This window comes from Pholis gunnellus (genome assembly GCF_910591455.1).
Source record: "Pholis gunnellus genome assembly, chromosome: 11".
NCBI lineage: Eukaryota > Metazoa > Chordata > Actinopteri > Perciformes > Pholidae > Pholis > Pholis gunnellus.
Window position 1 is genome coordinate 4,526,901 of NC_136538.1, and position 25,813 is coordinate 4,552,713.

Consider the following 25,813-nt stretch of genomic DNA (forward strand, 5'->3'; position numbering starts at 1 on the left):
CCGGCCCTTTGAGGGAAACCATAATGCGGATGTTGCCCGGAGTGAAAATGAGTTTGACACACCTGCCATAGAGTGTCATAATTCCTCATATAGGCCCACTGGTTCCCTTCCTTGGGAGTGATAATGCTTGGCTGAGACTTCTCACTCTCAATGCGCTTCCAAAAGAAACGACTCGCATTTCAAAACACTTGATTACACACTATAGTGTTATTTAATTCAATACAAGATTTCCCATTCCTTAGAGTATACGCGCCATGAGATGTATCATGTTGTTTTCGATGTCCTACATGAAATAAAAAAACGCTGTCCTTCCCCCGTGTTAGCGACTAACTATCAGCAGCAATTTCAATCAAAATAACCTCATTAAAAATTAAATTTTGCTTGATGAGTCATCTTCATTTCCGAATAGCGTGTGAACAGATGGAAGAACACGCAATCAAGGTTGTTAAAGCATGGCAATCTAATATTGGAATCGAGCCTGGTAAACCATTTGCTATCATCACATCAGTCCTTTAAAAGTGATTTATCTTTGAGTAAGCCCATTACTAGGGATTTCACCCAAATCATTGAGCACGAGATTGATTAAGCCCCCGAAAGTAATTTTGCTTGAGGACGGGTCTCGAGGTGCCAAACATAGCGCTTAAAAGTACTGCCGGTCTCCACCGCCCTCCGTAAAAACATCAGCTCTCCCAGGCCTGCTACCTAATCCAAACAATCAAAGGTGCTCTCATCCTGTTAAATTACGAGCTTGTTTGCCTGCAATTAGTTTGGTGTGAACCGACTCTATTAGCGCGGCTCAGTGATTTCTCTTCTCTTCCCTCCCGACAGATCTCTTGATCCGCGTTGCGTGCATAATTAACCATCGATGATAAGCTAGAGAACGGCAGTCAGCCAGGAAAGCTCCCCGCTCTTTATCTGTTTCGAGGACCCCTAGATGGATCTGCAATAGACCGCTGACCCCTGTTTGATCCAGATCTGGTCAGATGAATCTCGCCCAAGAAGTCGGCTGCCGGTAAATATGGTGGTAATGACACAAAGGGGAGGAAGGATGGAGTCAGCTGTATTTTGTCGTTTCATTTGGAGCACAGATTTTCGTCCCCAAGATGCCTGCTGGCTCTTGTATTGTGTCGTCTGACCCCGGCTTTATGCATTTTTTATGCATTCATAGTTTTTTGAGTTACGCATATTACCACTTTCCCCTCTTTTGTTTGACTCTATAGAAGTCTTTCATGTCCTCAGGTCCTCATGCAACCCTTAGCTACTACAGCTTTGGTTAAAAGAATCACAGTTATTTGCTCGGTCAGAAAATAGTGAAAAATGGCCATCGTGCGTTGCAGGAGCCCAAGGTGAAGCCTTCGAGTCCTTGTTTTCAAACACAAATGCCTTAAAACCCAAAGACATTCATTTTTATTGTCATATAAGACTACAACAGAAAATCTTCACATTTGAGAGGTAATAAGAGTTTTTTTTTTTTAACTTTTCTTAAAATAAATCATAGTGACCTGTGGACCTCATATATTATGATCCATTTATTTTCTATACATGTTTGACATTTTAAAAAGATGTTGGTTTTGACTTATTGTCTCGAGTTTGGAATAAACTGCACATGGCCTTTGAGGTCAAATATGGGTGGTGGGAGTGAAAAGTTAGTTTGCAATTGGTCGATTTCTGAAATGAAATGTTTCTCTTGTTATCAGCATTGCGAGCCCTGGAACTCTCCTGAAGACCCCTGGAGGTTTCATGTCCCCGAGTCCTCATATCAAGTCCTACTTTATATTTAGCCTAATCATTTCTTCTGGACAAACACAGCATGAGATTTGGCGCTCGCTCTCTCTCTCTCTCTCTCCCTCTCCCTCTCTCTCTCTTTGTATCTATGCCTCTCTATCAGCTGGATTTATTCTCGGCGGACACTGATGCGCACAACATAACAAGGCCTCCTCTCCAGTACCCCCCCTCCTCCTCTCTTTCTCTCCTCTTGCGCACGCTCTCTCTCTCTCCCCCAGGTTCTCTCTCTCTCCTCCATCCCGACTCCCCTCCTCTGCTGTGCACCTGCTCCTCCCCTCCTGCCTTATTATCCTCACACACTCAAGAGCAGCGCTCCGTGCTCGCCAAGTGATGCTCCTCGGCGGCGCACATCGCGGGGTTAGCACCGCCCGCTGCAGGGAGGACCGCTCCGGCTTGTTTTTCTCCCCTGGAAACACGCGCGGGAGCACGGGCAGAACATGGGAATTTAACGGGGCTTCCGAGTGAGTGAGCTGGAGGAAGGGTAGGACGACGAAGAAACGCTCAAGTCCCATCCGAGAGGAGGGAGGAGGTTGAGGTGGAGGAGGGAGGACTCCGGGGAAACGGTCCCGCCGGGACAGAGGGGGAACGCCGCGGAAGGTTTTTCGGCTTTACATAGTTTCAAATGGACTAAAGGTGTCTGTTTTTATTGTTTGAATGTGAAGAATAAAAATCACGGGGGTTTGAAGGAAGGGTTGTTGGAGTTGCGTCCGTCGTCCGGTGCCTCTCTGTTTGTGATGGAGTGAGTGGAAGAGAGGGCACGGGAACTTCAGCCTCGCCATGAAATCAGTGTTTTTCAGCCGCTTCTTCATCCTGCTGCCCTGGGTCCTCATTGTCATCATCATGATCGATATCGACAGTAAAAGGGCGATCCGTGCTCCGGCAGCCGGCCGGACCGGCAGGGCGCAGCGGGCGGCCCGGACCGGCGCACCGGGGACGGGTGGTACCCAGAACCAGACCGCTCTGCCGGTCATCTACGCCATCACTCCAACTTACACCCGACCGGTGCAGAAAGCGGAGCTGATCCGTCTGGCACACGCCTTCCGCCAGGTGCCCCGGTTCCACTGGATCGTAGTGGAGGACTCGACGACGCGCACGGAGCTGGTGGCGCGCTTCTTGGCCCGGTGCGGCGTGCCGTACACGCACCTGCACGTGTTCACTCCCCGCAGGTTCAAGCGCACCGGGATGCCACGCGCCACCGAACAGAGGAATGTGGCTCTGACATGGCTCCGGCAGCACCGGAGCAAGCGGGACGCCGGGGTGGTTTTCTTCGCGGACGACGACAACACCTACAGCCTGGAGCTGTTTGAGGAGGTAACATATAGTAGACACTAGCGGTGTTATTGTCGTTGATGGTCAGTTCTCATCACTTTAACGCTGACCAAGAGCATCATGGGAGGAACAAGGCTTGGCATTTCCCATGAGGAAACCGTGAGGTGGAAACATACACATGGAGTTTATTGCTGTTAAAATACTTCCACATTACACGTAAAAGTTTAAACATTTTATGTTAACTATTATACTACCTATTATGAGTCAAATGAAATGAAATTAAAGCTATAATGTAGCTAACTTCTGAAAGAGAAAATAGAAAAAAAACTACATTATTTTACAAATCAAAAGTTAAATTCTTAGGTAATAAAAACATCGCGTGCTGCTACAACCTGCTCGCTCTGGTGTGACCAGTAGCTCACGGTGGGTACCGTTAGCTACCCTTTAGCTTAGAGATATTACTGTGTAACTGACTACTGTCTCACTGAGACAGTTCTCTGACTTAATGACCATTGGTGCTGCTGTTACACTATGTTTTAGCATTTGCCATTGTCTGTCTTAAAGTTAACACCTGTGGTCACAGTAGTTTGCTGCCTTTCAGCATGGTGGGCTTGCTTCTCAAGTATTAGAAGTACCCATTATGCAGAATGACCCCTTTCAGAGTCATTATTATAACATATATATATATATATATATATATCATTATTTATAACTATACTCTATTTTACTATTAACATTGATGCATAATGTCAACAACTTTGTTATATTGTAGCCAATTTACATGGAGATCATTTTAACTGCTTTATATACTGTTGAGTTGTTTAGTCCAACAGTCAAATAAATTAAAATGTAGAGTTCTTGATTAAATATACTTTCCACCTGGACGTTAGGTGTTGGAGCCCACCACCAAACAGCCCTGATCAATATCAGAGCCATTCCTGCTCGCCCTGCGGCCCAGGATTTTGTCCCATATTTATTTATTTATGCAATGTGGGGAGACAATAGAGATGGGAGCTATATGTTTAACAGCATGTATAGTATTTGAGAACCTTCTACGAGGGTAAAAGGGTCTATTTTCCCCGTATCTGACTTTGTTGGTACCGTGCTCTAACCATGGGAAAAGTCACTGTTTTGCTATCCCCATATGGGATCATTTCAAAGGAATCCAAACATCAAAATTCAAAGCTTCTTCATGTTTATGAGCCCACTGGAGCTTTACTAAAAAACCCTCGGGATACTCCAGTTTTTTGAGAATCGCTTGTTTCACATGAGGGGCCGTTGTTAAACTGATAAATTCTAGTATAGTGAAAGCGGTGAAGCTGCATGGACACTTGGTTGAGTGAAGGGCCTAAATGAGTGACAGAAAGAACAGATGAAGAGAAAAAGGGGGAAGGCTGCTGACTGACAGAAAAAGAGGAGAGAGATGGATGGAGGCTGTACTGCTACTCGGGCCGTTTTGGTTGGGTTGCCAGTTCTTTCAAATCCTTATCTCAGCACCATTGCTGTTCAGTTTTCTATTGATCGGCGTGCCAGTGTTGGCTCCAACTGGCTTACTCTGTGTGTGTGTGTGTGTGTGTGTGTGTGTGTGTGTGTGTGTGTGTGTGTGTGTGTGTGTGTGTGTGTGTATATATATATATATGTCAAGGTTCGGATCACAGATCGGATCAGCACAATAGAAATAAGGGAGCACATATAACCTTTACAGATCCCTGATCACATTGATGATTGATGATCCATATTGGCAGATACAGACCCCTTTGTTGTTTGATTTTAGCAGCTGGTCTACAAGGCTCCAGACTATTTTATTTTGCCTCCATCCCAAAAATCATTTCAACAGCTTTGAAGTCTGTAAACCATCCAAAATTCTAAATGTTATACTTTTACTTTGTTATAGTCATTTATCGTGTTTTTTTTCTTCATAAAAAGTAAATAAAAGATTATATTGTCATTGATGAAAACAAATCTTGTCAATAGTAGTTTCAACAGTGGTGGGCCGTCAGGGCCTTCAAAGCCTTCTCTGCTGGCCTAAACAGAATCACAAATGTATAGCTATTTTATAATTTAATAATTTCTCTTAAATACACTACATGTATTGTAATTTGTAAAAATATGTTTCCAATTATATTATTTTCTCATTGCACAGCTACTGTCTTCCTCAGTTGCCCTGCTTTCAGTGCAACTTGTTTTAAGTAGAGCTTTTATCCAATCAGATTTGTGTCTCTAGGTAAGAAGAGAGGCCCGAGGCCTGCAGACTCACAAGTGAATCCCTTTGCAGTTTAATTAAGTGAATGGGGACGATATTGTTGATTGTCATAGTCTTCAACCAATCAGATCTTTAGTTTGACATGTTGGGTGTATTCTTTGATGTGCCAGAGCCGGCTAGCTGGCCTACAACTATGTCAGCATTACGTGCAGCTCAGTTTCCAGGAGCAGCTCTGCAGTGGGGTGCAGCGTGTGCTGCGATTGGTCAGTGGGCGAGCACTTGACTATCGTGAAACAAAACTTAACAGCAGAGGCTTAGTCGGAGTAGTAAGAGTTCAAATTGAAAGATATGGAAGAAATTATGATTTCTTTTGTAGATTTTATTGTTTTTTACCTAGCTTTGGTTTTTTAACACTCACTGGCTGAAGGAGGACGAGAAACGGATTTGTGAGTTGGGATTTAACCGGGATGAAACTCTTTGTCAACAAAGAAAGGAGGATGGAGTTTGTCTTTAAGTGATCAGCATTTGGTAAGTCAACTGCGTTTGTTTTTTTACATCTAATATCTGAATGGCTCTTGAGTGTGTAGCAGAATGCGTGTTGCTGCTGTTGTTTTCCCATTAAGCTAGTTAGCGTAGCCTCCCAGAACACTTGCGGAGCCCCAGCTGTTTTTTGTTGTGGTTTTTTTTGTTCCAGTTCAGAGGTCACACAGACCGTTGTCTCCTACATGAGCCTCGTACCGAACGGTTTAATACGAATATGTATATTGGTAAGGTGGTATTTCAGCTGCAGGACAGCAGTGAAGGCCCAGGTATAAAATGCACGGCCCGCCACTGAGTTTCAATGATATATTATAATCTGCTTAGACCTAGTGTAAACAGGTTATAGTTCCCTCTCTAATATCTATTTGTTTTTTTGTAAAAACATCTCCTTCAAACATCTATGTTTATTAAAGTTTATCACCAAAACTACATTTTCCGAGATTACGTTTGAACACATCATGATAACGTTATAATGTACCCTCGCCCAATTCTTATTTTCACTGAACAATGTAACATTGTCAGAGATCGGCAACTTGAAAAGCATGAATGCCGATGTCCTGATTGCATATTTTACTGAATATCAGCGGATAACGACCGTCATTAAATCTTTATTTCACACTGTGATGGTTAACGTTAAACTGTGTAATTAATCCGCGGCCCACACGTGCGGATCGACAGTGGTCCGTTACACCACTAATATTTATATAATGACATATAGATAGGGATACAAATATATCGATTAGCTGTGGTCTTTAAATCTGAGTTTAAAGGCCAGATGATATGCCAGTATCATACTCGTATATAATACCTCCATGTAACTCAAGTCTTTGTCTGACAGTGTTTCTGTCGGGTCACATACATATACGGGTATCTGTTTTCACACCACTGTTAACGGTCTGTTGTCCCTCATATTAAAGCATTCCTCCGATACACACCGTGCCCTAGACCTCCAGATCATGAAAAAAGACGAGAAGCGGGAAAACAGTCCTCAAGGTCTCGTGGATGCAGAAACACAAAAGAATGCTTCTCTGATTTCTGATTGCTCACTCTGATTACTGCCATTCAAAGATAGCTGGCCGCAGGTCTGAAATTGCTTTGATTTGCTCCAATAATGAAATGTTCACAATGTCAATAACTTTCTATAAATTAGCACCTAATGATATACTAAAAACGGAGTACCTGAGCATTCAGGAAAAGATGGTATGTTTGCTTTTGCAACATGTTGATTTGAAAAGGCTTTTTCTTCTATTTTAGAAAGCAATCTCACTTTATTTAAGCTCTGCAGCTTTTCTTATTTCTGTTTTTGTTAGGTTTGTTTGGACGTGGGAGAATGAAGGCTGAAGACAGGAAACGTACGTTGGACGCCTTCTAGAGGTCTGGTCCATCACGAGAGACGATGTCAATATGAGGGTTCATTTTCACTATTGATTGATCTGACTATTTCTTTTTCAAATTAGTTTTTTGATTTATAAAGTGTAAGAAAAAAGGCTCATCACAATATCCTAAAAACTAAAGTGAAGTCTTAAATGAACTTGTCACTGTCCAAAACCCAATAATAGTCAGTTTACATGACTATGTTTAAAAGCTGGAAACAGAGAATGTTTTACATAAATGACTCAAATCGGTTATCACAATAGTTGCAGAATAGTTTTCTGTCCTTCTATTAATTGATATAATCGATTAAACGTGTTGGCTCTAAAGGGTTTTAACACCCAAAGTCAGTTTGTCTGGGTTGGTGCTCCGTCCACTCTGCTTAGCCAAAGTTACAGATAAATCTAAATCTAATCAATCAAGATGCAGCAAAGTCAATTTCTTTTGTCCAGGCTGAAGAAATCCAGCTCTAATTAGAATCACATGCTGACTGACACTAGTCGTCTTTTTTCCCAGAGTATCGTTCCTGAATGCACCACTTGGGTAAAGATCGTCATTATTGTGAGACCAGTGCGCTGTGGCTGAGTCTACTCTGACACATCGAGCATCTGTTTGATTTGTTGATAGCACACTGTCCTCTCTCCGTCCTCCTGCCTATTTCATTACCCAGCTCCTCTATGCAGGTAATGGTCTGTCGTAGAGAGATAATAGGCTGTCATACGGCAGTAATAACCCACAGAAACTGTCTGCAGGCTTTAGACTGATGGCAGTAACTGGGCTTATAGTGGGTGGCAGCTCCATTTTAGAAACCCTTTTATCATTTTCTGAAGAAATACTACTGAGTTGACGGTTTTGCAGCTGAAATATTGTTTTCCCATGAACTCTTTATCATGATTGTTCTTAATAATCAATCCGTTTCTCAGGCTCAATACAATATGTGCACGGTAAGAGTTATGAGTCTCTACACTGGCAGTACCCAGATAGCATGACTACACAAAACCCACCATCTATTTCCCCTGCTCATAAATGATTACAGCAGGCATTACCTCTTCAAACATACATGTGGCATGTGAGTAATGTGTCTTGTCTTTAGATAGATCTTTAGTGTTTCATTTTATATATTATACACTAGTAGGCTTGGTACTTACATTTCAATTTCTGCAGCATTAAATGCATTAGTTTATCATCCAATGGCTGTCTTGAAATATTAAACTTTGACTGCCTGTTAAACACTATACTTGGAAGTGAATGTAATAGTACGTGTAGAACCATCAGTTCTTAAAGCTACGGTAAGCTACAGTCGAATTATGTAGCTGATAATACACATAATGTGTATTTAGACATGTGACATGAGCACAACTTTCGGCGGGTTAAATCCATGTTGATGTAACCACGGAAAAGAAGCACTTTTAATCAACATTCTACAAATTCTATTATTCTAAACAGGCTGTTGACATCACTGTTTGTACTGATACCTATGGTGCGTATATTATCCACAATTGTGAGCCAGGATGTGCAGGGCTGCCTCAAAGTAAGTCCGGTGACGTAATATAAATCCACGTAGGGAGAAGGTCTAGGTGGGTCAAACAAACGCAGACTTTCACCCAGGTGGCCGCTGTTCGTGTCCTGTGACTCATTTCACTTTTGTTATGTAACCTACATACTCAACTACGAAAGTTACATGAGAAACATACTTTTTTTTAATCACAAATCACAATCTTTTCCTAAACCTAACCAAGTAGTTTTATTGCTAAATGAGGAGCCCCCGCTGGGACAAAATCAGCCTCATTCCTGACTCCGGGTTGTTGATTACATGAAAGTGGCTGCCCAGGCTACAAACTTAGAGTAATGAGCCCCCCCCCTCCAAAATAAAAGGAAACACTGGTACGTAGCAAATGTTTAACAAGCCTCCCTGCATTCCCCTTCTCTCAGGTGGAAAGGTGTTTAGCATAAAGAGGTAAAGGGTGTATTCTCTGCTGCCGCACAGTTTGGCATGGTTTATTATGCATGCGACATGTTCCGGCTGAGTCGCCTCCTAGCAGTCAATAGAGTGTCAGAAAATGCAAGACTACTCATTTAATGGAGCCCATGCAATTATACCTTGATTGCCTCTTAACACACACTGCTTCCTTTTCGTTTCCCCAAAGTGATTTAGCATTTTTGCCCTCAAGGTGCATTGAGCTGCCATCACTGGGGAGCTCTTTTACTTCAGACCACGTTGACATGTTGTTTAATCTGTCTGAATAATACAAGTTTCTCTATATCACCTTTAAATTTGACTATTTTCTTTTCAAAATTCCAAAAGGTGCTCATCGTTTTTTACAAAGATGCATTCTCTTGAGGACAGTCAAGTGTGTTAAACAGCATTTAAACCATCATTGGACAGTAAAAACCCAATTTATACCCAGAATAATGGAATTGTAATGGTTGAAAATTCCCTAAGCCACAGTGAGTGAGGCCTCATTGCTGACTTTCAGGTTATTTTAATAGAATATCTCCCTGAGCACAGTGGGAGGACTTCTCCGGTGGGAGAAAATAAACGGAGAGAAGATCTTACTTCAGCAGTCCAGCCACAAAAATGTAGCTCCCCGATGCTCAATCACAGTCTTGCTTGCTTCAGTTTATTCACAGTTCAAGGTAGAGTGGGATGCAAATTCGTATGTAGCACTTAATTCAAACTTTTGGTTCGTTACAAACTGGTTCTTATTCTCATAGTTAGGGGTATGATTCCTACCAGTAGTGATAGCATAGCAACCAAGCTGATTTCTTGTTTGTTTTTTTACATTCATTATGACAATTTTCGGGGGTGTGGCTTTGGAGGGAGACCTGAAGAGATGGGCTGACAGTGTTGCCGACTTAGCTTTAGCGACATTTCGAGCTAGTGATGCTAGCTACTTTCATAGGGAAAGAGTTGGCAACTGGCTTTTAAGTTGGATAACGTTTTGTAATCTAGTGTGCTCTTGCTGGTTTCTCAAGATTACCAACCCGTGCTGTAAAAGAGGTCATGTGTGGCAAGAAATATGGGCAGCTAGGCATCATTTAATGCATCTGGGGCGGTTCAGATAGCTCTCCGATCTCAAAAAAGCTAAGTGTGAAAGCATCCGAGACCGGAGGAACTGGAGGAGGTTTGAGACGCATCCTAACCAGATGTTAATAAGGTGAAAATGCATTCGCCTCTCCAAGACGTATGTTATCTCCTGTGGATATATGTCTGTGGACTTGTCCACTCACTCTCTGATTTCCTGAAGACGTCTACGGTCTGTCTCCTCTGTGATAACAGCAGCCAAAGTCTGACATCAGCTTTTTGTTTTCCGGCTCATTAAAGCAATAAGGCACTTACCAAAGAGCTTCAGGTGCATTACCGCCTCCTTCTCGACTGGAGGTCTGACCCTGATTTACATGTAGCCCAGAAAAACACAGACAGACTGCAATCAGATTTGTGAACTGGCCAAACATGTGGCTAAGTGTAAATGAAAGTGTCTTAAATCCCATTTTGGTTTTAAAACAAACCCTCTGATGAGCAAAGTTATTACCAACTGTCTGTTTGCGTAATAGCCATTTAATTGGAAAATAATGCAACACACTTTTAAAACGTCATTACTTATTCATTGGAATCATTCTATTTATTTTCCTAGCAGAGTTTATTGCAGGTCATTTTAATCTCTGTGGCTTTGCGCCAAGCAAGCAGACAGCCAATCACATGCCTGGCTCCGTTTGTCTTGATTGATGGACAAAGACTTTACTGAACACTTTGGGTCTTCGTCAACACGTCCTCGCTCCCAAACTCGTCAAATACAGACGCTTGGTCAGTGACCTTACGCTTCAAACTGCGATGCTCTTAAGTTTCTATGCCAAGCGGAAAGTGCGAAAGTGCCTTAAACTTGCATTCTCTCTAATTACCATCAGGGGAAGACTTCTCTGGTTGCAAAAATAAGTGTTATTGTATGGAAGTCTATGAGAAAATTGCTGTCAGATCTCATCAATTACTTATAGCCAAAGCTACAAAAAATGTTCTGTAAAGCTGCTCTTAAAACTCCTTTGTAAATGGTGGCTCTAAGAGCAAAAGTATATATTGAAATATCAAGTCCCTTATTTTGTCCCCAACTCTGTCAGTCTCAGGTTTACTTTCAAAATGAACAAACCTATTATCAACATGGTTCAGTAACAAGCAGTCCGGAAGTTTTAGCAGCGCCGCCCCCTCCTCTTCGTTCCTGAAAAGCTGACTCTGGGGATGGAGGGTTTTTCGGCTGACGGCAGCACGGCAGAGCTGTTTGATTCAGCCGCAGCAGCCTGTCAGCCAAGCAACACTTTTCGTCAGACCTTTTTTGAATAATTGAACTCCCCCGGCCCTGAGAGCTCCACAGCAGTCACAGCGACTATTTTAGGGAGCAGGTACTTAGGCAAATGCCCCGTGCTCAAGTGTGACTCAGGGACACCTTTCTCGAATGATGCCATCCTGGGTCTAGTAGGGTACAGTTATTAACATTATTGTTATTATTAGTTCTGATATGGATTTTCATATTGTGTGGAAACCCAGCTGTTCTTAATTAAATGCAACACAAAATATTTTACATATTTGAATCAGAAGGCTCAGAATCTTTAACACCATGCTTTACTTTCTTTGATAGATTTATAGGTTTGATATTTTCCTCACTCATATCGGCATATTCTTTTATGTTCATCATTGGTCCAAAGAACCACATGCAGACTTTAAGTATACGTTTGATCAAGTGTCCAAGCGGCAGACACCAGGCCTGCAGTGAACCATAGGCGATGGGAGGGAGGGGGATAAAGGACCCAGAGCGAAATGGGAAATTCAATTCCCTCAAACCCCTATGAGCAATTATCATAATTACATAGTCTAGTGGGCGAAGCGAGGGGGGTTGTAATGTCAGGGAAGTGAAGCAGAAAGGAGACGAACCCCGCCAAGAGAAATTGTCCGTGGTCGGGTCGGCGGAAGGATAAGGATGGGGAGAGAGGACGGTGACGGAAAGGTGGGAGGCTTTTAAGGGCCAGTGTGAAGGTAAAAAGGCGTTTTGCACCGGCTCTCTGCTTATTTCCTGAATTTGCAGTTTGACTACACACCCTCTCTATACTCACTACTCCCTTATCAAATCCCCATTTTGCCCTCGTTCTTTTGCTTCGAGTCTTTTTCCGTCTGTCTGTCTGTCCTTCAATTTTCTCGACAACCATTCATCCAATCGACTTCATACTTGGCGGGGGACCTAAGGTAGTGCAGTGTCCCGTGCGAGCTCTACAAAACTACCGGACAAATGTATTAGTAGCATGTTTTACACACCCTGTGAAGTTTATTGAGAGATCATCCCTTTTAACTGAGAGACTGGAGATCTACAGGGGCAGCTTTGGCGTAGAGGTAGAGCGGGTCGTCTTTCAATCGGAAGATCCTTCAGCCCGAATGTCATGAATGTCCTTGGGCAAGACTCTGAACCCCAAATTGTGCCATTGGTGTATGAATGGGTGTGAATGTGACAGTTAGTACTGATGGGCGGGTGGGCACCTTGCCATCAGTGTATCAATGCGTGTGAATGGGTGGATGCTGAGATGAAGTAAAAAGTGCTTTGAGTGGTCTGAAGACTAGAAAAGGCGCTGTACAAATGCAAGACCATTACCATATTTATTAATCATTTTCTCGACAACCGTTCACTCGATCGACGTCACACTTTGGTGGTAATGCGAAGGACCCAAGGCAGCGCAGTGTCGAGTGTGAAGTTGTTTGGATGAACGGCTCTCGCGGCCAAGCAACCGGCCCACTCCGAACAGGCCTTTCTTTGAACGGGCGCTGCACTAGTTTATGTTAAAAAAGAAGCTGACATTTGTTGAACGTGCTAAGTGAAAATACAATCGCCACATTTTGTTACCAGGGCCTGTGACGGGCTCGCCAACCCTGATAAAGGCCACGAGACAAAACTGTGTTCTCTGATTTCCTAATGTCCTTACAGCTTGTTAAATCCAAGAAGAAGGTTCTATAATTGTTTTGAAAATGTAATGTTCCTTATGAATGTTGGTGGGAAGGAACAACTGATGAGATTAAATATGGAGTACTGGTTGTCATGGGATTGATTATGAATTTGGTTGTCGCAATGGTGGTTTGTGATCTCCTTTTGGTTGGGGAATCTATCTACTATTTCAACATATTGATTATTGGCTATTATCCTGGATTGTCATATTTTGGGAAATATTCATATTTTCTCTCTCTCCGAGTGAGCTGAACAATATCAATCTCATGTAACATGGAGCCGAGGCAGTGTTGCCTGGTCTACAACAATGACTGTGTCTGTATGAAAATCATTTTGGACAATCATAGTTTCGGTGTCTTTTTTTTCTTCATAATGGTGAAATGTTGTCAGGGGAAAATGAACCCTGGATCTGCCATTAATGGTGAAATCATTGCCACCCACACAACCTCTTGAAAAGCTCTTTGTGATTATTTCCCTGCTTTCCTTTGATTTGGTTTAAATGTCAAACCGTTTAGTTTGGCATGGTTATCTTCATGTTTTGTCTGGTATGGTTTGAGGTACACGCTACCTTTAGTCTGCAATTGCTTAGACACACCGGAAGTAGTGGAACCCATTGCAGTCAGCTTTGCAAGCCTACAGATGGACTGGGAACTCTGGGATGTACACTCAGTTGCCAGTTTATTAGGTACAGCAAGGCACACCGAACAGTCTAATACAACGGTTGATAAATCCTGACTTCATTAACATTATACTGTTCAGTTGTGTTGAAAAACTACATCTCTAAAGCCTTCTTTAGACAATGTATCTTCTTTCTGAACTCGATGACTCCCCACCATAGCGTAATATTCTAAGATGAGCAACACGAGGAACGTCTTTCTGTTAGTAGTAGTCACTTAAAAATGATTTTCTGAATGTCTCCTCATTGCCCCTTGTTAAAAGTAATTCACACACCGCTGCCGCGAGGGTAACGTAACTTTACACCACGCGTCTATGTTGTTATTCCGCCGTCTTATTTTCTTCTGTTATCTTTAATGGCCGTGTCTGAGTGGGAAAACGGCTTAAACTAATACAGACTAAGCAAAGTAACAGTCTGTAAGTCTTTTCAATTATTGACCTTGGCCCACTCCGATGCAAAAATACATTAGATTATCTTAACTGTATATTACTCGTGCGATGCAGTGTAGCCATGTCATCGCCATTTGAAGGTCTAAGTTGAGTCCTTAAGTAAAACTGATGCTCCAGGTCAGGGAAAGGTTCTATGACGTACAGTTGTTAAATGAATCTGTGTGTCACAACAATGTCCTGAAGTTGAGGTCCAGTATTTTTCTCATCAGTCATCAGGTCTATTATGTTGTTACATTTGCTTGCTTTTAAGAGATGATTGAATAAAATATTAAAATATTAATGAGACAAGTTTTTGATATTCAGTTTGTGTAAATTCATTGTTATATTAATTGGGTAATTAATAAGGGCCAGTGTAATGTATAGAATAATCTATAAATGAGTCATTGAATAGACAAATCAAATAAATAGCCGTTAGATAAATAAATGATCATCGGGCCCTATAAGAAAGCAAATAAATGTACTTCCCACAATGTTGAACTATTTTTTTGATGCACCACATAATACAAGCAGTCATGGTAAGGAAGGGAATAGTGATGTGTGACTGTAAATAAAGCACCTTGAGCCTAAGTCTTTGCTTTGTGGTCTAGGCTTACAACACCGCTGGAGTTTTCACACAAATATTTCAGTTTGTGCACAAAACGACATTGTTGTACAGAATAAATACTATGATTCATGTACAGTACATGCAAACATGTTCTACTGTTGGAGAGAAACACTGTGACATTATATGTACAGGTTTATACACATGCATACACAAACACACACACACACACACACCTTCATCTCTTTAATTTTTTTTCCCCCCATAAAGCATTCAACCTGCACCCACATCATGCTCTATTGCATCACAGTTTTATAGCCCATCCCCGGCCTCTGTAATTCGATTCATTCATTCTCTCCCAGCTCGTTTCTTCCCTCCCTTCCTCCGATTGCCTCTGCCATGCATATTAATAACACACAGATAAAAATACGCTTGATTAAAATCACACCCGGTCCAGCCACCCGAAACACTCGTCCCGGCGTGCGAACAACACAATGACGGCTCTTTCTCCGGGGCAGGAGGCAGGAAACGAGAACATCCATAATGGATTTGATATACTCCATCATTAAGAGTCTCTTTGTGTGTACACACACACGACTCTCCCCTCACCTATGTGTTTGCAGGGGAGGGAGTCAGAGTTGATTACCCGACCGCGGCCTCAGCACTCCCAGACAGAGCGCCCTGGCTCGCGTCAGATGAAATGTGTTTCTTCTCAGCACTGTATTTTTTCACCCCCAGATTTTCTTTTTGTTGACTTGTAAATGGCGTTTACTCACTGAGCTGCCGGCGCTGTAATTTGTCAGGACAAAGCTGCTCCAGAAAGTCTTTGGCGAGATGAATTCAAGATGAATTATTTGTTGTCTCAGTGCAGCGTCCGCCCTCCGGTGAAGATATCCATATTGATAATGAGACAGGAGCGTTTTTGTAACGCGTGACCGCGTCAGCCGGCGGCTCCGGCGGCACAGACCGAACTGATGCACAGTACGGAAGAAAGGCCTTCACAGGTTCATCAGTGATGCAATGAGAGTGAGGGCGGGGAGCTCCTGTTGCCACCAGGTCTTAGATAGGGCTGGGCAATAGTTCGATATGGCCAATATCTCCTTTCAATGGAATCATATTGTGATTAAATCATATATCGAGATATCGCGATACACAAGTTACAACAAGTATGAATCGATAATAGCAGGCATAACTCAAATCTCTCCGAAAATCTGATCATTTTGCACTACAGTTCTTAATTAAATGAGAAAAATACTAATGATTATCATTTGTCAAGTATTTAATTCACACAAGAGTACACTACACCAAGTGTTTATTTCATATAGACTATTTATTTATCTAAGGAATTACTGGAAAACATTATCGAGATATGAAATGACCGATATCATGATAGAAGGTTTTGGCTCATAGATTTCCATACTGTAGGTGTGCTTGATCAAAAGTTGTGAATTCCTTCAACATTCTTTGTTAGACAAAGAAACCTCCTCCTTCCAGTTCACCTTTTTGCTTTTTTTGAAATGCTCCATCTGGTTTCTGTCTCTCAGCACCGACACTGAAGACAGATGATGGAGAGACAGACAGACAGTGTTTGCGATCATGGAGGACACCAAGAGACACAGAGGAGGTCTTTGGCCTCCAGGTCATTCCACTGCTTGTCTTTGGGCTCACCTGGAAGTTGCTCAACATCTGATCCAAACTATATGACGTCATTTGGTAGACATTTTTTCAGAGCAGACTTTTTGGCTCGTCTTAGCATGAAAAACAACTACTTTCCCTTTAGCTGAGCTAGCTCCTTGCTCACTAGCCCCGTTCAGACCTGGCATTAATAACGTGCGTCTCAGGTGATATACGATCACAAGTGGACAGCTCTAAGTTTGTTTCTCCACATGTGTCTCGAGAGACCACTTGTGATGGGATTTAACTTCCCCGCTCGATATGCAAATAGACACGTACATCATTTTCCATTTGCAAAGACCAAATGCGTTATTGTTTTCAACCCGCAGGAGGCCTTATTGCACTTCCCCAGCCTAGTCTGTCGGAAATTAAAAGAAGAAGAAGAAGAAATACAGACAGGGGCCCGATCCCAATCTCCCTTACGGACTCACAGACTTTGCGGGAGCCTCAAAGTCTGTGAGTCTAGAGGTTTAGTTCTGTCCCGCTGTCAGATCATCAGTGTTTGAGGGCTCTCTCACAGACATGTTGAGCCCTTTATGAACCCTTTCCGTAAGTCAGCATCGTCATATGAAATTTTCTCAGAAACATTAAGGGTTCCAGATTGGAACAAAAAAAACACATTTAGTCATCAAATATTTGATTTTGTCATTGAAGCCGTTTTGACAAAAAACAAGTAAATAGTTTATATGAAATCAGCTGCCAGGAAGACATTCAAATCAGGGAGTACAAAGTATAAAATAAATACCCACAATTATACATTATATTTGTTGTCATTTTCATGGTAATGTGATATGTTGCAGCAAAGTGCTGTCCCATTCGTATTTACCATTTCAAGCCCTCACAGCCTCTCACACTCAACCACTTACCCGGTGACGTCAGTAAGTCCTTGAGGGTTCAGGGTTTGGGGCTTTAGGGGGGACTTTGGGATTGGGTCAGGGTCTATTCCCTGGCATGTTTGTGGCAAACCAAATCAGTGTGTGTTGTGATGTTTGACACACTTGTAATATATTTGAATGGGCCTGTGTATTCTGATGGATGACGAGTTTTAAGATGGGAGTGAAGATTTTATGGTGTTTTCATCTTTAGTTCAGACTTATCGCAGAGCTTAAAAATCACTTTCTTCACATTCTCCTGCTCTCATCTTTCGCCTGGTTTAAAACCACAGGTTCATTTGCATTCTTTTTGTTAATGAGAGTAGACGTCTTAGGCTGTCATGAAATCATATCAAAAGTTCACAAGATGTTTTTATCATGACAAATAACCGGCCTCAATCCATATTGTTGGCGTTTAGCTTTTTTCAAAAATATTTTCTGCGTCTGCGCTCACCTGCGTTAACAGGGCGGTCGAGCAGCAATCTAACAGCACCATAAATCACATTTATATAACCACAGTAACTAGGGGTGTAACAATGTTGGGTTCGGTATCCTTTCAGTATTCTGTAATTCCGATGCTCGTAAAGTTTTGTCAGAGTGAGTCGGGATAACTCAGCTCAATGGCCCTTGATTTGTGTCAAACTATTTGTCGACACTGTTAACCTGAAGTCGGGTTTATCTGAACATACACTTCAAACATTTCATTCATGACGGCGTCACCAGAATGTGCCGATTAACAGAATGAAACAAAAAACGGACTGGATGGCGAGTCCTTCCCTCCGCAGCGTTCAGGCAGCAGTAACTAATGCTACAGAGTATCACTGCATATGTTTGACCACAACTGATCGTGGACAATACAGTTTTAAAGCATATGGTTAAAGTGCATGAGCCCTGCTGCTACAATGAAAATATGTCATGTCATGTAGTGACCCCAAAACCAATATACATATCAAACCGTGAATTGTGTTACACAAACAGCAACACAAAATCAGACGTATGCTTGTAACTTTTCTTTTATATATATGCTACAGCAATGCGGCGAAGCTTTGAGAAAGCCAGAGAAAAAGAAAACGACAGAAACTGAATTTGAATTTAGCTCAAAATTCATAAAAGACGTTTGCATAATTGAATATCGTTCTGGTATCGTGGACGCGTGCGGACCATTAACACGGCCAACCAACATCCTGTTGAACGGCAGTCTTGTCATACGTTGTCCCGTGCCAAATCAAGGGTTTAAGGAATGGCCGTGTTGTAGGTATACAGATTGGAAAGCTATTTAAGGTAGTGTTGTGATTGGTACGGAGGTTGTATTGGAGTTTTTCTTGCAGTCTTCTTGGAACCCAAGGACTCTTAGCATTTGTGATTTTGGGCTAAATAGATAAAACTAGACATGAAACATGAAACTCGTGAAAAAGTAACACACCCTAAAAATGTAGTTTTTGTGTCTAACATGCCGATAGAAAGTATCAAAATGCAACTGGATTATTACTATTAAAATAATACCAGACTGAGACTCGACACACAGGGCTGAAGTGCAGCTGCTGCTGAGAGAGAACTCCATCACACTGAATGCTCAAGTCACGTATGAGATCCCCAGTCAGTGCTTAACATATGAAACTCTATTGATCTCCAATAAGGAAAGGGTTCGCTTTGCACGAGAAACCAACGAACTAAGACTGTTATCTTCGGCTTTAAACGGTGCAGCTGCTTCCCAGACGATGAAAAAGAGGCCGAATGTGGGCACCCGGAGAATTTGATGAAAGTTTTTTTACACCCCAAGGAGAGATTCTTGTGGACTAGAAAGAAAGAATCCCCGGAAAATCACACTGTGTGCCCTCACAGTCACCAGCCTTTACTATTTTTCCTTCTCCAGTTCGGTCCCCTGCGGGGAAGCTGCAGAGTTAGGTTTTGATGACAAACTGATCACACGGTGAGCTCCGTGGCTTCTTAGAGAGTTGTCTGTGCTCTCAGATGTGGACTGGATTACTGTGGACCTTGACACAACCTTGACACAATACAAGACTGCGATCAGGTATGGCAGCAGGCTGACATTCTATCAGGCTATCATTCTTCCAGCGAGGACATTTCTGGCAACTATCACTTCATATTTATTTTTAAAGAATCTACTATATTTTCATAAAATGTTGTTCCTTTTGAACCCTTTCTTTCTACAACTATCTGTGTGTTGCTATTTGCTGTGATGAACACACTGTATTGATTTCACAGAGCTACATCACAGACTAAAAAGATGGGGTTTGTGCTTTCCTTCCTACTGTAACAACTATTTGTACGATGCTTTAAAAATATAGATTTTTTTTTACTCAACGTCCAGTGAAAAATAAGCATTAAAACTCACTCACACACTTTTCTTAAAATAGAAGCCTCTCTGTGCAGAGGATTACATTCGAGGTTTCATTGATTTAGTCTTCTTCGACTCAGATTTGTTGCAGTGTTTCAAACTCTGCTGCTAAAATTCTGTAGACCTAAATCGGAGATCTCCCAACAGTGAGAACTCAGAGTGGGTGTAGCTGTTCTGAAATTGGGTTAAAACGTGAGATCATAGTAAAATCGATGAATAAAAGACTGAGCCCCTGGTTTACTCGTGAATTGGCAGTAAAGAAAACCTGGGCAACAGCCAACAGCAGAGGAACCAACTCACCGGTTAGTATTTAGGGATGAATCCACAGCTGCAGTCAGAGCTGCCAAGTCAGGATCCTACTCGCTCATCCTCACAAGTCACCACCCAGAGCAGCTACATTCTGGAGGGCACATCCAATCATTCTAAAGCCTGAATTAAATCTGTTCATCATTAATTCAGAATCTCCTGTGATCAGCTTTCAACAGATACGGTGCTGCTGCTTGAGGGCGATTACACCAACGGCTCTTTGTTTAACCGTTGCTGGTGATGTACTCACTGGAACTACAAGTCATTGATGTTGTCACGTCTATCTAAAGCAGGCATAGCAGAGCATAACCTGTCCATTACGTACCAGAATTTGTAGAAGTAAATCAAAAAAGAATGAGACATTTTTTGACCCAAATTAATAATCATTTAAATTTCCAAAGCTGTCAAAAAAGTTCCAGAATTGTGTTTGTATACCATTCAATTTACATGTGTCGAATTATTTAGGATTTGCTACCTGGATTATGTTGAAAAAAAAAGAAATGTTTCCAGTGAATGAAGTAGGTTTTTTTTTTTACCACCAAGTTATGCAAAAATCTTGATTTTTAGAAACTTGTTAATAATGTAAACTCACCTTGTGTTGTGGTTCAAGTAGCTGTTAACTTGTTCAATGTTTAAACACGGTCGCAGATTTTTGAAAGTCTTTAGCGTCTGCACTCGTTGCATCATTCGTTTACATTAAACTGACGTATTTCACTGTGAAGCAGATTATCTGAGCGATGTCGCGTTACAAGAGGAATACGATGTGGTGCTGGTTCCACACACACACACACCTCCCTCACTTGTTGTTGGAGGAGGACGAAGGAGAGATTACAGGGAAACTTCTGACGATTTTCAAACTGCAGATGGATGGCTCCTCCCTCGGGCCAACGCCCGACTAAAGTGAATTATCTGCCCCGTCAGCTCGCTGGGAGGATGATGGGAGGATGATGGGAGGATGATGGGAGGATGATGGGAGGATGATGGGAGGATGTTTGGATTTCCGATATCCAATTCAAGAGAATCTGCCGTCTAGCTATTAAAGTAGAGAAACAAAGGGCACCCTTATGAAGAGTTTTGGTGTTTTGTGAGGAAAAGGCCAAAAAGTGCTACGACGCTGGCGGGGGTTGATTACTGAGCCCAATGCGGGATGATGCTGTTTTTTTACCGTGTGGCTGAGTCTATTAAACAACCCGTGGCTAAATGAAACTATCCTTTAATGCAATGCAACACACTCCTATTAACTTTAAATTGGTGCTTAATGCAAATAGAAGAACGGTCGTGCTTGTTGAAGCAACTTTCCTCTGCTGCCTCTACTTTTACATTCAGCTCTTCGGTTCATTACTGGAGATAATTACAATACTCATTACTGCACGCAGACGTAATAACCATTGGTATGCATTTTGTCTAAAAAGCTTTGATTTATAGAACGCTTTTACTGTTAATAATGGAGTAATCTGCTGATCCATGTAAAAATCTGATTTAAACTTCAGACTATTCTCACTAATGGACTCGTACCTACCTGCCTGTACCTGCTGTGAAGCAGCCCAAGTGCTATTTGACACATTATTTGATTTATTTTTCATTGTACGCGCCAACAGGGCATCGCTGTGTAACAGCATGTATGCTCAGTCAACCTAAATAAAGGCATAACTAGAAGTTTGTGTCGCAAAATGTGTTCCCGTGCCAGCAGGAAACCTGCAGATGGTGGCACCAAAAAAAACAAAAACACAGCATGTGCGAAGCAGTTCGCCGCCGAGCAGAACCATGTACCATCTGTCGAGACCCTGTCACCCCACCGCTTTTGTTTGGCTCCCAGCAAACATTGTGACATTGAGTTGTTGTTGATGAGACGGCTGCACGGAAAAGGAAAAATTGAAGCAACGTCTGTTGTCGGTTGCGACTTGCATCAGGACCTAAATACAGTCTTTCTGATATCAGATCAAACCTGTCAACACAGCTGGTTTAATATCACTTTTTTTCATCCTGTAATAATATCATGTTGTTGAAAGGTTGTGCTTGATTAAACCAACGCTGAACTTGGACACCCCCTCATCATCGCTGTCTGTCAGATGCTCGCTCTGTTTGCCGGGGCACAGATTCACCTGTCATCTTAATGTGACTTTCATCCTCAGAGCGTCTTCACAGATTTGGTAGGTGTGATTTTGAATCTAATGACACTGCCACCATAGATAGATGGACTCACACTACACACTTATAACTACACAGCCTGGCCACAGTCCAGTTATAATGGACAAATGAAAGTTACAAAGACAACAAGAGGGTTGGCAGTAAAATGTGCTGTCGATGGAGCCCTGCACTGCCAGCCCACGGCTTTTAATGCAGTCTGGAGATGCTCTGCAGGCATTCACCCGAGACAGACGTCATTTTAACAATTGATTATTGATATCTCGCTCCTTCAATCAGACACCAGCATGAGCCCCTCCTGCATCTGTTTGGTCAAATTAACAACTCGTCGGCTCTGATTTTCAGACGAGCGAAACTGTAGCGAATGTGAAAATGATTTCTTCTGAAACGCCAAAACCAGTTTTTGAATCAATTTGAGGCAAAACAACTTGATTAAAGGTGCACTGATCTTTTTCTTTGTAAAAAAAAAAACTTTGGCTCAATGTGTGCTATTTGAAATTAGTTGCTTGCAGTGACAAACCCGCAGATAATTGTTACTACACTGCAGAGCATCTTTTTCATATATTATTTGTACTACGTATGACGTCAAATTGAGCATGTAGTGCGTTCCAACTGCATAGTGTGCATTTGCCCGAATATGATTAGATTGGTAAGAATTCACGAGTATGAGAGTTTGAGCTGCCTGGACAAACAGCACTCAAGCCTCACAGTCCACAGACTCTTCAGAATAGTGGAGAATTTTAAAGTTCTAATATATTTTGATCATAGGCCGTATATAAGAAGTGGTCGTAGTCGTCGTGACGTCACCCGTTGGTTTGTGGACTTTCCGTTTGGAAGCCTCGAGCTTGGCGTGGTTGGCCATCGCCATCTTGGATTTTTGCAACTAGTGAAAGGAAGTGACCATATTTGGACTGTACGGCTCTGGTAGCGGTAGCAACCTGTCAATCACAAGGCAGGCCCCGCCCTAAAGCATTCTTTGCTATTTGACTCTAAATGGACCATAGTTAACTTTACTAAATGAACATCATGCTGTAAGACTTGAAACTGGAGATTGAGACCATAAACTTATGTTCACAATGTTTACTGAGGTAATAAACCAAGTGAGAAGTAGAGTCATTTTCTCATAGACTTTTATAGAATCTGACTAATATTTGCAACCAGACGGGTCACCCAATGCTGGCCCTTAGAATATATGCAAGTTTAAAACGCTTCCTCGTTGGTTTCACTTTTCAGAACCGGAGGTTACCGTTATAAGTTGTTTATGATGAACTCACTTCATCCAGGAGACATAAAGGATCTATACAAGCGGTCATGTATTTTCTTCACTGCAGAGAAAAATCTACACTTTGACTGGGATCAGACTTCCAAAACGGGTAGATGCTTGTAAAAACTCTGATAATGCGATTTGAAAGTGCTTGAAAATGACACTTAAAAAGCTTAAAGCAACAAAGACAGATATTGGTTAGTGTATTTATGCAGGAAATAGAATATTTGTGGTGTAGATCACGTTTCTTAAGGCAGGCTTTGAGACCCTGTTTCCATTCTATCAAACTGAGCTTTGAGAGATCATTAGCAGTCAAACTAGGACTTAACTGCTAAGCCAAAATAACGATCGCACTCCAGGAATGATCTGGGAAAGACCAACACACAGAGTCAGACTCTCTTTCTTCCGTCTTCTCTCCTTTTCATCAGCTTTTTTTTTTTTTTTTTACAAAGCAGAGGAGCCCGAGTCTTTGAAAAATGACCTGAGAGAGAAAGGCAGTCAGCAGCAAAAGAGAAATGAGGGGGAAGTGTTTTAGCGTCACACAGGCAAACTCAAGGGGCCATAGTATTAACAGAAAAAAGGGCTTCAAAGCTGCTGGCCTTGCTCAGGGGCCCAGGCAGAAGAGGGGGTGTTAGGGTACGGAGTAGAAGAAGTGGAGAGAAGAGAAATGAAAGGAAAGGAAGAGATGTCCTCATCTCCGACATAACAATATACACAATAAGAGCCAAGAGAGCCTTCATTTTAGTAATGAGATATGTCCTATTAACCTCATTATGACGCCACAGCTACAGTTATTATTTGTTTCTAGGGGTGTAACAATACACGTAGTCGTATTAAACCATTCAGTACGAGGCTTACGCACCGAACAATATGTTTGAATAATACTAGTGCATTTAGAAAATGCAGACATGGTTTCAGTCATGGACTCCATCAGGCATCAAATTCACAGTGTAAGACAACAAGGGAAATGGTCTCAGGTGTGTTAAGGTGCTCTTGGATTGGTTGAGCAGCCTTTGGCTTTCATGTTGTGAATATGATGCCAAACCTTGCGTCTCTAATAAACTCAGTCCTGACATTGTTCAGGGTTTCTGCACTTTTACTCTTATGTCATCTACAACCTGGTCTCCTAAAAATGTACGTTCCCATACAACAAAACGTACTTATCAATCACGCTTCAAGGGAAACTTATTTTCTGTTAACCACGTGTTTAAAAGTGCAACCGTAATTTGGGATAAAACACGTTTCTCTCGAAACATAATGGAGAGTGCAGTTCAGTTGAATGGGAACGTAATTTTGTTGGGATACAGGGTTGGTTATCTACTATTTTATGTATTTGCTAGCTCCGTCTTGCACATTTGCATAGTAGTTAACATGTCTACTAGAGGCCAGTCAGTTGTGACTGACCTCTACTAGACAAGGCAAGAACATGCTGGAACAGTTTCTATGAACATGCAGCTCCATCCACAGTTTGCGCTTCTGTCACTGAGCTCTGGCAAGGTTCAATATTAAGGTTGGTCTCGGCAGATATCCTTTAATTAGGCTGTCAATGGCAGATTGACAGTTCTCCCAATCAGTAATACATCAACATGAACCTTTTCACACCTGACTGGACAAATAATAATAATAAGATGTTCTCCAAAATGATTCACCAATAAACACATTTTATTTTTCCAACAGACCACGTCACGCACTCCAGGACTGCTTGGAAGTTTGCAACAGAACTGTGAATCCTCTCCATATGTTCATATACATTCACTCGGTTAAAAGCTGAAAAGCCAGTGTGACGTCTGGGCGCAAGCAAAGCAGCGCTGCTTCCCAATTTGGTTTTGTTCTGTTGTCATGTCACGAGTGACTGGCTGCAGGCTGTGTGGATGAGTGATGAGCAGCGGTGTCTGAGTGAATGGGCTTCAGGGTGGCCGGGGTTGGAAAAAAAGAACCACGCACACACACACACACACCCACACACACACACACATGAGAAGAGATACAGATGTCTCAACACCAAAAATTCAGACCCTCTCTCTGCCCCCCCCCCCCCCCCCCCCCCCCCCCCCCCCATCTCTGTCTCTTATCTCACTCTCTCTGTCTCATTTCTCGTCACGCCGCTTCCGGCTGTGTGCAAATTCATTCGCTGCGGAAGTGGAAGGCAGCTCCACCGCGGCGCAGTTTCATTTCGATCTCCTATCCAGTTGGCCACAGACTCCCAGCAATGCCGCCCTCGCCCGCATTTTGTCAGAAATGAAAGATCTTTATTCACTCATGCAAACTGACACACGAGGGATTCATTGCAAAATCGACCTCACCAGACTTTCTGGGGCTTTTCTCACTCTATGGCACTGAGTGGACATCGCCCCGTGGGCTCAGACATTCATGTCTGGTTC

The 25,813-nt window shown here is 42.3% G+C and overlaps 1 protein-coding gene across 1 annotated transcript in view; it reads left to right on the top strand.

Annotated features, from left to right (window-relative positions):
• Positions 1-2,562: 2,562 nt before the first annotated feature.
• The window catches only part of b3gat2 (beta-1,3-glucuronyltransferase 2 (glucuronosyltransferase S)), a gene marked incomplete at both ends in the record, with an annotated part of 41,398 nt that continues 18,147 nt past the window's right edge, over positions 2,563-25,813 (top strand). Inside the window, one exon of the mRNA XM_079168537.1 lies at positions 2,563-3,096. Within this exon, the coding sequence (XP_079024663.1) occupies positions 2,563-3,096 (534 nt within the window). The remainder of the gene's footprint in view (positions 3,097-25,813) is intronic.